The sequence below is a fragment of the Ascaphus truei genome, chromosome 4 (assembly GCF_040206685.1).
Source record: "Ascaphus truei isolate aAscTru1 chromosome 4, aAscTru1.hap1, whole genome shotgun sequence".
Lineage (NCBI taxonomy): Eukaryota > Metazoa > Chordata > Amphibia > Anura > Ascaphidae > Ascaphus > Ascaphus truei.
The window spans coordinates 404,860,270-404,873,054 of NC_134486.1; the positions used below are offsets into that span (position 1 = coordinate 404,860,270).

General features: G+C 37.0%; 1 protein-coding gene across 1 annotated transcript; it reads right to left on the reverse strand.

Annotated features, from left to right (window-relative positions):
- Window positions 1-1,257: 1,257 nt before the first annotated feature.
- On the reverse strand, window positions 1,258-6,009 carry SOX7 (SRY-box transcription factor 7). Its single transcript, XM_075598696.1, has 2 exons — window positions 5,588-6,009; window positions 1,258-3,060 (listed from the first exon to the last, which is right to left on the reverse strand). The coding sequence occupies exons 1-2, from the start codon at window positions 5,814-5,816 to the stop codon at window positions 2,210-2,212; spliced, it is 1,080 nt and encodes a 359-aa protein (XP_075454811.1). The 5' UTR covers window positions 5,817-6,009; the 3' UTR covers window positions 1,258-2,209.
- Between the last annotated feature and the right edge of the window lie 6,776 nt (window positions 6,010-12,785).

Sequence of the window (12,785 nt, forward strand, 5' to 3'; positions counted from 1 at the left end):
CATGTAGAAAATGATGCATATGATTTGACCTCCGCCCTGGAGTGATCCTGCCCATTGTTATACTGGGCTCAACATGCAAGACACTGTCTCTCTGACCAACACTTGTATTTACTTAATGCTCTACTCATTACTGTGTGCAGTGCTACATGTTACAAGACAATGCTGGCAAATGATCCCGGATGGTAATACTATCCATGCATACTGTAGTATTAGAACATGGCATACATTGAAGATGTAAAGTGTGTAATAATTATAATATAATAAAGTAAAGCACATTTTTTTTTGGGGGGGTGGGGTTACTAAGCCTTCAGATTTGTGCATTATTTTACATATAAATATAGTTACTAAGAAAATGTGATAACAGAAAAAGCTATTTCATTACACTTGCTGAAGGAAAGTGGAAGATAGAGACAGGGGAAGAACAAAGGCTGCTACACCACTGCTATATTCCAATCATTTAACTACTGGAGCTAGGAGGTTAAGCAGGAATATATCAATATAGTTATGATATAGGCATAAATACAGATCAAATGGCACGTGTATTATGTCGTTGGACACAATAAGTGTTGTAAATGAGCTTCTAAATGTATCTTTCTTAAGTTGCACTTTTAGTCATTATTTTGACGTTATGACCAACAATTCCGTCTTAGTTATTATATTACACAGCTTTATTTAATTTTAATTCTTAAAATTATTTTACCAAGGAAAGATGTATTGAGATATACATCTCGGTGTTTTTTTTCAAACGTCCTGGTAGGTAGCTCATCTTCCTGCCTTTAAATATGTCTAAATATTTTATTAATATTATTATTATTATTATAATAAATAACAGAACAGGAGATAGTGGTATGAAGAGTAATTAGTTCCTTCAAGTGAAAAGATAATGTATCAATTAGAAAGGCATCAAGAAATATCTGCAAGAATTTTCTTGTAACAAATAAAAATCGAATTTATGAACAGGTAAGTCAAATTACAAATTACAAACATAGTATTGGACACTGAGTACAAAAATAAGATGATATGGAAAAAAAATTACCTTTCATTAAGGTGTGAAACCCCCTAATTTATTTAGTTTTACTATGTAGTTTGTATTAGTTTTTTTTTCTTATTCCTGATCGAAATGAGATCATATGATTTAGGATTGTATGCAATCAGTACGTGTAATCTATTTGACTACAAATGTTATTTTGATGGTTAGCAATTGTATTCATTTTCATTTCTTCATACATGGGGAGGGGGAGAAAATATGACATCATAAACGTTCACAATGCATTTTATTGTATAAAAAAACATATTTATTTAAATTAAATATTTATGGAAACGCATATGTACATCCATTCAAAATGCAGGTAAATGTCAAATATATACTGTAACTTGTGGTTTTACAGAACAATGATTATTAATATTACTAAACCATCGCCATTACTTTCTACTACTAATTACCAGATGGCAGACAGTAACAATGGGGTTAATTATGCCACATAATTTAAGAAACAAATTCATTCTTTATTGAGAAAAGAAAAAAAATGAATAAAAAAATACAATGCATTGAAAAGTGAGTATTATTCTGCAACAACATAATTTTACAAGAGCGTTTGCGTTCTGGAATAAAAGGTAAGGAGAATGTCGTTTCCTATTTAAAGGAAAAATAAAACAATTAACAAACAATCCAAAAAAAAAACAAAAACAGCTTTTTAACTTCAGTGTTTCAGCAAATTTGTTGTTGTCAAAGATCTTTTCCTTCAAACAATGTTTGGCAAAGGGATAATTAGACATAAACAGTGTAAGTGCCTCGCAGTTACAGTCCTTAGGAGATAGGCAGACCAGTGTTTAGGAAACTGAGATCTGAACATTTGTAATAAACAAAGAAAAGCACTTTCTTAGCACACAATATTGTGTGATGACGTGTAAATGGTGTCCCTATAAGTTTCCGGATATACACACACAGTTACCTTTTATGTACAGGATTTCCCGTGACTCATATTGTATACCTAGCATGTGCCAGGTCTGCCCTGTTTAAGCACAGATGTTGTTTTAAGAAGACCCCCCTCTCCCCCAAATGAGAATGACAGGATATCAACGCAGCAGAGGGATGAGCCAGTGTCTGTTCAGATGTGGCAGCCCTGAGGATAAACTTGTCCTTAGCTTGGTGTAGTTTTGATGCCAATAATACTGCTTGGTCTATTCCCAATGAAGTGCTGACCGCATCCTAGGAAACGCTGTAGCTGTTGTAATAAGTTGCAGTGGCATCTGCTAAGACAGAGATGAGACTGGTCTCTGGGGGCTGGAGGTTTGCAGGTTGTGACAGCTGGATGTGACCATTTATTGTCATTTCATGGGACTCTGGTATAGGAGTATTTAAATATTGATCGAACTCATTCCTATCCATGTCCCCCAGAAGTTCTGCTTGACTAATCTGGTCAATGGTCTCATAATGCTGATGTTCAGGAGGAGGAGAGAGTTGGCCAAGGTGGACATGATAGTTGGGATGGATAGAGTGGTAATTAGAGTTGTAATATGCTGGGGGGCAACTGGAAACTGGTGGGATCATTGATGGCCCTGGCATTTGGCTCAGATGACTGCAGAGAATAGGGCTTCTGGTATATTCAGGAGCGTATGTTGTCCCATTCATGTGAGGGTGCTGTTCTTCTGAACAAGAGGATGGGTAAAAACTCTGCTCTTGATCAATTACCTCCAGAGGAGACATCTCAGGTGGGGTTGGAAGCCCATAGGGGTATGTGTCATGTTTGGTGCCATTCGCCTGAGACTCTCTGTAACTTCTAATGTCTTGCAGAGCTGCACCAGAAGGATACCCACCGCTGTCCTCTTTGTCCAGAGCTGTCCTGCAGCCTCTGTTATCTGGTAATGAGTTCTGATCCCTGGAGAGGTTGCTGAGAAGAAATCCAGTGTCTACCCTTTTGCAAATTCTCTTGATTTGCTTCTTTCTCCTGGGCCTGTACTTGTAGTTGGGGTAATCCTGCATGTGCTGAACTCTCAGCCTCTCCGCCTCTTCCACATATGGCCTCTTTTGGGAAGGGGACAGGGCTTTCCAGGACTTTCCTGCACATCAAACAGGACACAAAAAAAACATAGTCATTACGGACCAGGATACAGTTTTAGAGGATGTGCAAATCAACAGACCAGATGTTCCCTAATGGAGAAGTTACTTATTATAGCTGCTGGAAAGTGTGTCAGAAAATCTACTCATCAATCTCCCTACTGAAAAACTGCTGGCTTCTGGTTACAACACAATCAGCAACAAAGCTATCACAGTGGAAAATCCCATTGCTTTTCTTTTGATTTGTATTATAGGTAACCCAGCATTGGGACTTTAATACAAATTGTGCCCAAATTACAATGTTTTCTTTATATTTGTTTTCTAATGCAAGTTCTCATTAATAAAATTGAAGTTTTATATTTTGTTAATAAGAGTTTGCCCCCCTCTTATATTTCCCTTGATAACGCGGCTTGCTTGCTGCATACACTTCATATTAAGATTCTGCTTCATTGTTAATTTATCGATCCTGCCTCGAAGTTATGCCAAGAATGAATACCACGTGCATATTATCAGCGAAGAACTTAATGGGGATATTTGTTTTAGTAAATATAGTGCATTACCGAAAAATAAATCACATTGTTGGCCATTTTTGTTTTGGTAAGTATAATTCAAAAAAGAAATCCTATGGGTTTTTAATGGTCATTTTTGTCTTGGTGAGTACATTCAAAGAAGAAATCATATTAATTGTAACATGGATTTATTTGGCAAGAAAAATGCATTATTAAATAAGAACATTTTTGGTAAGTATAATGCGATTAGTTATTGGTGCAGAACAGGGGGAATACCCTTGTTAGATGAAACCATTATTCAGTATGTAGATGATAGATTCGTGTTAATAACTAGCAGTGTACAGTACTATCAATGGGAAATGTGCAGCATTGCGCCCTGCTCAACACTTCCTGAGCCTTTTTGTAGCCCATTGTAAGGAGATAATGAATAGGGCCCCGGCGGGCTGCTTCTCATTTGCAATCAGTGCAATCAGATGGCTTCCTCTGAATTCCCAGAGTTTGGAGAAACACAAAAACAAGTGTTACTACGGGATCCCTGGGCAGGAGGGGACCTGGCTGCTCCCTATATGATCTCAGCCCTAATCCATCCCCAAGGAAAGAAAGGAAGGAACACACAGAGAGGAAGGCAAGAAAATCCCTTTCTGTGCTTACTTATATAGTTTCCTTCCTATAGTGTTTGTGTGCGTGACTATATATATATATATATATATACTTGTGTGGTAATTGGGGCTTGAAACGTATCTCTCTCTCTCTCTCTCTCTCTCTCTCTCTCTCTCTCTCTCTCTCTCTCTCTCTCTCTCTCTCTCTCTCTCTCTCTCTCTCTCTCTCTCTCTCTCTCTCTCTCTCTCTCTCTCTCTCTCGCAACTGTAAATATTACTGTATGTTCAGTAACATACCCACCATAACCTTAATAATTGTGGTATATATATATATATATATATATATATATATATATATATATATATATATATATATATATATATATACCTACACAAAGTTACTCAATAAGAACTATATACATTCATGTAAGAAACAGATTAGACACACCAGCTGACAACCCGCAATAAATAATAATGGAAATATATTGTTAGTTGTAACACAACCACTGCAAGCTCAGTTTCATTACTAGTAGCGTTGTTGTTGTTATTGTTATTAATTAGAATCCATCTTTTAATATATTTTTTTGGCGGAAAATGTTTCCTTTTATGAGTTTTTTCCCCCCTCAATTTATAAATACACTTGTATTGACATAATAAAATAATTGGCATCTGGTAAGAATGCAATGTTTATGTTCACAAAGGGGATTCCATGTCATTTAGGGCACATCTTATTCTCTCCGGCCCCCAAAGTATTATATATCTGTCCAGTTCAATTCCAATGCAGGTAAACTATGTGACATGCCACTATGTGATTAAAAGAGTCATACAGATTATCAAAGTTATTATTATCAAAGTTATTCTCATCAGGGTTCCTTCCAATACCGACTTAGCTCACTAATATTACACACTTGCTTATGGCAGTTTTGAACTTGTTTGATTGCTTGTTTTAAATACATTTTCTTTACTTATATATATATTTAAAAAAATGAACGTGTTTGGACTGGAGTATTTTCTTGCAGCTAAAAAGTTATAACACCTTGCAATACCTAATCTGATCTTTCTCATGTAATCCTCAATTGTGGCTTTCAGAAATGTAGTAGTCACAGTCACTTAAATGCATGGGAAAAAAATAGCTCAATAAATGCATTCTAGTTAGTAAATGAGTTAAATCCTTACTGGATTTTTATTTTGCACATAGAAATTCCTTTTAACGGACTGTTATAAATAAAAAAATAATTTCAAATTCAAACTGGAACAAATCCATAGGCCAACACAGTTACTACACTTTCACCCTACAGCATATTAAGTGTAAAATGACTCCTATAGTGTGGCCGTATAGGAGCTTAGCAATAAGAACCCACTGATAACGTGTCCACCAGTTTAGCTGAAGAAGTCTCCCAGGTACATAGCCTTCCTCTTACCCAGCATCTTGCTGAGCTCCGCATTGTGTAGGTCCGGGTTCTGCACTGCCAGCCTCTTCCTCTCGTCCTTTGCCCACACCATGAAGGCATTCATGGGTCTCCTGATGCGGGTCTCCGAGCCCTTGTCCCTGGGGGACCTGTGAGGGGACAGTCCGTCTGAGAGTTCTCCGTCCATGGTAGAGCAGTCCAAGCCCTCTGGCCAAGAGTAGGACCCCATCAGAGTAGCCATAGCGTTGACCAAGGAAGGTGCTCCTCTTCCAGGGAACCTTCACCACTCTGCTCTGAAGACCTCGCCTCTCTCTCTCTCTATCTCTCTGCTTGCTTAGTTTCCGGGGAAGTTGCTTGGTTTGTTCTTCCTGGTACTTCAGGCTCTACCCCTCTCTTGACAGGAGACACTCCTTAAAGAGTGTGCAGTCAGTTCCTGGCAGTCCCCGTGTATTTATCAGCTCCTGAGAACAAGTTCCTCCAATGACCAAAGTTTCTCCAGGAGTCAGCTCCTCCCAAGAGCCCTGAGAGAATGCCACCAACCTCACCTCCAGCCCCAGGCAGTAACTGCTCACACACCAAGACAACCTGCTCCCATCCTACACCGCTCCAAACACAACATCTTCTCTCTCTGTGTATTTGTTTGGCTTGTCAAGCTATTTCACCCCTGCATGCAGACTGAATGCCCTACACACGAATCTCGGATTATATTACATCTATAACACTTGCACCATGCCACAATAATACATGTTATTACCGTTTTTATGCATATAAATGCAATCATTGTATTATAGGAACTTGTGTTAAAAATAAGGCTACTTCTCACGAGCCATTTCTATTTGTGCTGTATTCATGGCGTGTTGTGTGTACCGCAGGTATGTGTTTGAGGCGGAACAGGACATTTTAAGGAAATAAAGTACATACATGGGCTATTATTTATCCCAGGATACATCGGATATGGAAAAACTTAAACATATTCAAAATGCAAATATCAATCTCTCAAATTAAACTTTATCAACGTAGTTACTACTTTTTTTTTTTTTTTAGCTTTAGATCAAACTTCCAATTTCTTTAAAAGCAAAACGGTTATATTTTAAAAAAATAGTCAGATTTTTCATTAAAAAAAATTTATACAGCAAAAGATTGAAACGAAAATCCTTGATAATTGTATTCTCTTGTAAAGTGAGCTCTCTTTCCGTTTTCCATTTCAGTAGATAAGATGTTTTCTTGAAGGAACAAAAATGATATTGTCCTAAATGACATAAATATAAAGAGATGAGGGGTTTAACTACACAGCATTGACTGGGTGTGTGTGCAATGTTGAGAGGGGGTGGGGGGGATCTCTTTACCAAGATCTTTATGTTATTATGAGGACAGCGAAAAATCAAATTACATGAATAATTAGGATATCTAAACTCAGGTGAATACTTGTAGTATAATGTCCAGCTTCTGTTTTCCTCATTCAAGTTTCTAAGCCTGTAAATAAATTCTAGGAATCCAGTCAATCTTGACCCCCAAGGAAAGCAGAGAACCAGCGTAACTTGTCATCTTCTGCATGTTCCTGAAGTCTTTTTGCAGACTGCTGTGAGATCCTCAGTCCTCACATCTTCTACATGTTCTTGAAGTCTTTTTGAGGACTACTGTGAGATCCTCACATCTTCTACATGTTCTTGAAGTCTTTTTGAGGACTACTGTGAGATCCTCCCATCTTCTGCATGTTCCTGAAGTATTTCTGTATGTAGGCTTTGCTGTAAGATCCTCACACCTTCTGCATGTTCCTAATGTCCTTCTGCAGGCTGTGTGAGAACCTCAAATCTTCTGCATGTTCCTAATGTCCTTCTGTTGGCTTTGCTGTAAGATCCTCACATCTTCTGCATGTTCCTGATGTCCTTCTGCAGACTATTGTGAGAACCTCACATCTTCTGCATGTTCCTAATGTCCTTCTGCAGGCTGTGTGAGAACCTCACATCTTCTGCATGTTCCTAATGTCCTTCTGTAGGCATTGCTGTAAGATCCTCACATCTTCTGCATGTTCCTGATGTCCTTCTGCAGACTATTGTGAGATCCTCACATCTTCTGCATGCTCCTGATGTCCTGCAGACTATTGTGAGATCCTCACATCTTCTGCATGTTCCTGATGTCCTGCAGACTATTGTGAGATCCTCACATCTTCTGCATGTTCGTGATGTCCTTCTGCAGACTGTTGCGAGATCCTCACATCTTCTGCGTATTCCTGATGTCCTTCTGTTGGCTTTGCTGTGAGATCCTCACATCTTCTGCATGCTCCTGATGTCCTTCTGTTGGCTTTGCTGTGAGATCCTCACATCTTCTGCATGCTCCTGATGTCCTTTATTTGTCTCACACACATTACAGTAGAAGTCACTGGCAGTTGATTTTTGTATCATTAGAAAATAAAGCTACCGGATAAGGATTTTAACGCAAAATACATCACATTAACACGCCCTGTGCCTAAGACTGTGTACATCATTTGTTTATCTGACGAAGCACCTAATAAGGGTCCGAAACGTTGGTCCAATGTTTTTTTCATATTATTTCTCTAAATGAATTAATTTTATTTACAGATCAGAATGCGGAATCTTTATTTTCTTTTTACGCGTTTATCACTTGGGAGAGTAATTAATACTCCTGAGTTAAAATAATATATTTGCTAGTAATATATTATTTTTAATGATACACCCCCCAAAAAATCGAAATCTTCACATGACAGAAGGGCCCTGTGTTTGCCAGTAACCCATGAATTTGGTATCTCAAACCCAGCAACACACTGTAGGGCACCTGTGCTGTATGAAGATTTGTATTTATTTATTTGTAACTTTTTTTGTGTTCCATTAAAAATAATTACGTTTCTACCATGTCACTGTACTATCATATATCCTGATAAACCAAATCCCAAACATTTGGCTATTTTAATATGTATACATGGAGAATTGATTCGCCCCTCCTCTGCTGTACCTAATGCAACCTCATTTTATTTATTTCCTACATTCTCCTGTTTGGGTTATTTTGAAGATGGTATTTTTAATCCAGTGACCTGAATTAGATACTTATATGGTCTCAGGAGCACACGACTGCATTATAGTATATATAGGAAGAACATTATTACTAATCATACAAACATTTCCAAACTGCAAACATTCAACCGAATATAATGTTTTCACTCTGCCCCTGGAAATCCGGCTGCAATTAACTATATCCCAGTAGTCTTTCGGCGTCAGTATAAAAAACACATGGACATAGCAAAATATGATCAGCGACAATTGTCCTTCCTATCTGTTTTATTGTCACCTGATACTATAACTGGGAGATAACACCCTAGGGGTGGCAGACTTGTTCCCAAATTTGACCTCTGAAGTCCTTTATTAAGTGACATTACGTTAATCTTGTCTTTGGACAGATGCACTGGATATTTGATGTACATCATGCAGAAGTGATGTTATTTATTAATTATTATTATTATTATAGTTTGTTATAATAATTTGAATAACCCAATGTACTGCTCTTAACAGCTAATATAATGTAAGAATCCATAGTAGTCCAGATAGAAAAAAAAATTCAAAGAAAGACTATATTCCACTCCTGATATCATACTTTATCATTTTAACGACACATACAGTGTATGTAATGATGTTTGGACTTAATGTGCTTGAGTTAATACAGGAGGATAAGTATCAGTATTATCCGAGGAGGAGCTCCATCCAGGTGAGTTCAGGAATAAAATAACTCTCTTGCTCTTTCATCTCACTGGATTATACCCAGTATCTAACTGTGATATGACATATATCTCTATCTATCTATCTATCTATCTATCTATCTATCTATCTATCTATCTATCTATCCACACACACACACACACACACACACACACACACACACACACACACACACACACACACACACACACACACACACACACACACACACACACACACACACACACACACACACACACACACACACACACACACTGCCTGTCTCTTTTACAAACCAGGACGGTCAGTACTTTTTTACCGTGCCATATTCTTTTTAAAGAAGCTTGATTTATTTTAGACAACCCCTGTCCTGTTTTATTTTTAGATCATAAATGTTATATGCCAATTTTTCTAAAATTAGGTCTGAGCAGCTTTATCCCAGCTTTATGGAATTAGACCTCTTTTAAGGCACGTGGATCATTGCTTAAGACTATTTGTATTTATAAAAGCAAGCCCATTTTCTATGTCTTTTCAATAAGCATATTTCTAAAGTAACGCATTTCCTGCAGGTTTCTGCAATGTAAACTTTCAAATGTCACAGGTCAACACAGACTATTAGCATCGATATCATTGCCTATAAACACGAATGCAAACAATTACATATGACTATTTACCAACAATATCAATTTACAATATTAATACCCATGTAAGTATTAATATGACTATTTATATTTCTGTAATTGGCATTATTAGTAGCAACAGAAATAACAATAACAACTAATACATCAGCACAGATATGTTTTGCAAACCCTTCCAGCACCAAAAGAGTGCTATAAATGTGAATAAACTGTAATAAAAGAGTCTAATGAAAGGATACAGTAGTTAACTAGTTACCTAGGTCAATTACTCCTGGCACTTAGTAACATCTAATATAAATGTCAGCCGGTGTATGAACCTTGATGCTTTATCTAAATGTATTGTCTGGAAAATAAGCAAATTATTCATACATTAACAATTGGATTTATAGACATTTCTCACATCAGCAACTCAATGGAATGAATAGGAATGTAGGATGCTCTGAACGGGTTAATCTGAATGTGCTTCTGGTTCTGCTCCATGCAGATTATGTACATCTGTCAGGTTCAGATGGATTGCTTCCAGACACTATTTAATATTTATTAACAATAGGTTTAGGAGGCACATCTGGTGCAAAAAAAAACAAAAACAAAACAAACCATCTCCAAATATAGCACAGAAGAGAATCCAGAAATCCTGAACTCTGTCCGTATTTAGATAAGAATGTGTAGTAGTGTTATAATGCAGTTATCTACCAATACATCATAGTATCATGTCTCAGGATAATAATAAGACAGAAGGAAGCCCCAACCCCAATTTTAAAATAAAAAAAAGAATAATTAGGTAATCTTTTAGCAAACCTTTTATGATATCACCTGTGATTTTATCATTTAAATTATTTTTTTTTAAAGCAAATTATCTAGAAAGCCATAAAAATAGAAAGTACTTGATTTTCCTTTCACTGAGTGAAACAGGGATGTCTTTGAAAATATATTATGCTTACATTTTTTTTGTATAGAATTGAAAGTAAAAACAAAACATTGAATGCTTTGATCTTTTTCATTTGGACTGAGTGGTGTTTTAATTAAACTGGATGGGAATTTTGTATCAAGCAACATTTCCCAATTAAATTAAGGCCAAAAATAGATGTTGAACATACATCTCTGTACGCCTTTAGATCAAAGTATAATGCCCATAATCAATGTACAGTAACCGGCGGCGATTCAATACAAGAGGAGAGGCAGAGAGGGTGTATAACAGGACTGGCCAACTCCATTCCTCGAAGGCCACCAACAGGTCAGTTTTTTTGGATATCCTAGTTTCAGCACAGGTGGCTCAATCAGTGGCTCAGTCCAAGACTGCATTACCTGTGCTGAAGCAGGGATATCCTGAAATATATAGATGCGGAGGCTGGGCTCTGCTCCCCAACAGACATCATAATAAAACTGCCAGGACTTTGCCCATTTTTTAGGCATACGTAATAAATTAATCATTTTACAGGTTTTTTTTAAATCCTGATTTTGAGCACCAACACGAAGACATGCTTATTTAATGTTTTTTTTTTTTAATTTACTAATAGCAAGAGTTATGCAATCAGCGTTATACAATAGATGTATCAAATTCTGTTGCAAACGATTTATTTTTATATATTTTTTGGCACTTTGTCAAAATATCCAAGAGGTCTGTGGTGGTGTAAATCTTTGTGACTAATATCCCTGCATGAAACACAAGAAACTTGACTAACAAGTTTCTGTTATCTGAAGCTCCCACAAGGAGAGAAAAACCTGAAAGCCTAATGTGTGTCACAATGTACTTTTCAGGAGCGGTATAGGCAGCCTTCTAAGGCCCTTATTGCATATGCTGTATAGCAGTCTGCCCTCTACTGGACAGAATTATAGCCCTGTTTTTTAAATGGAGCTGATTTTGTACTGTACCTAGCAGAAGAAGACACTGTTTGAATGGAGACTGAGATGATGTGGATTTGGTATTCACATAGGAGGTTAGGTATTACATAGTAGTACTGCCAATCACATAACTATGACACTGCAATGGGAGTTTGTGTAATAGCTCCCTTATTGGGACTATTGCAGTTTAAAGCAGCAATACTACATCACCCCCCCCCCCCCCCCACGCCCCTTTTTATTTTTTATATGTAAAACATGTGATAATGTATAATTCTTACCTAAGGTGGTAATCGTTTGATGCTCCTGTTATAAATCTGTAAAAAAAAATCTTCATTGTGTGCCTAACAAAATGTCCGCCTTCAAACTTTGTGCTGCAGTCTGTGACATGTTGCAGCTGATATGTAGCATTATATCACTAAGTGTAACATTATTGTTACAGCTTTCAGAGTAATAGACAGTCTGCTGTTTGGAATACAGTAACAGATTTGTTTGTGATACTTTGTTGCCAAAGGGTAGAGCTCAAAAAGGTGTGTGTCAGAGCCTGTTTCAAAAGAGGAAGTGGATATGACTTTCTAAATGGTCACTGTAGCAACCAAAGGATGATCAGTACATTAAATAAATCATCAAAAATGGCATTAGAAGTTTTAAAAAATGAAGACAGTATCATCTAATACTACAGAACTGATTTATTTAGAAAAACAAAACATATAGGATTTTTCACATTATGCCGCTTTAATGAAGAACCGAAGACCTAGATCCGCGAAGGAATGCTAACTTTAGTATGCCTTCATATGAGTGGGCGTGCTAAAGTTTAGCACCCTTTGTGTATCTGGGCCATTGTGTATAATGGTAACACAATTTCCTTGTTACAACATATTGTATATAAAGAAATAGAGGGCATGGGAGCTTAAAAACAAAAACAGGAGAAGAGGAGAAACTGTCATCTTCTTGTTTATTTATTTTATGTATAAAATGATTTACCAGGAAGTAATACATTGAGAGTTACCGCTCGTTTTCAGGTAT

What these genes read in the sequence shown, in the direction of transcription:
- SOX7 (XM_075598696.1), bottom strand. Translation starts at nt 5,816, where the DNA reads ATGGCTACTCTGATGGGGTCCTACTCTTGGCCAGAGGGCTTGGACTGC. An exon ending in GGAGCTCAGCAAGATGCTGG is followed by an intron (nt 3,061 to 5,587) that starts GTAAGAGGAAGG and finishes TTTGATGTGCAG; the next exon opens with GAAAGTCCTGGAAAGCCCTG.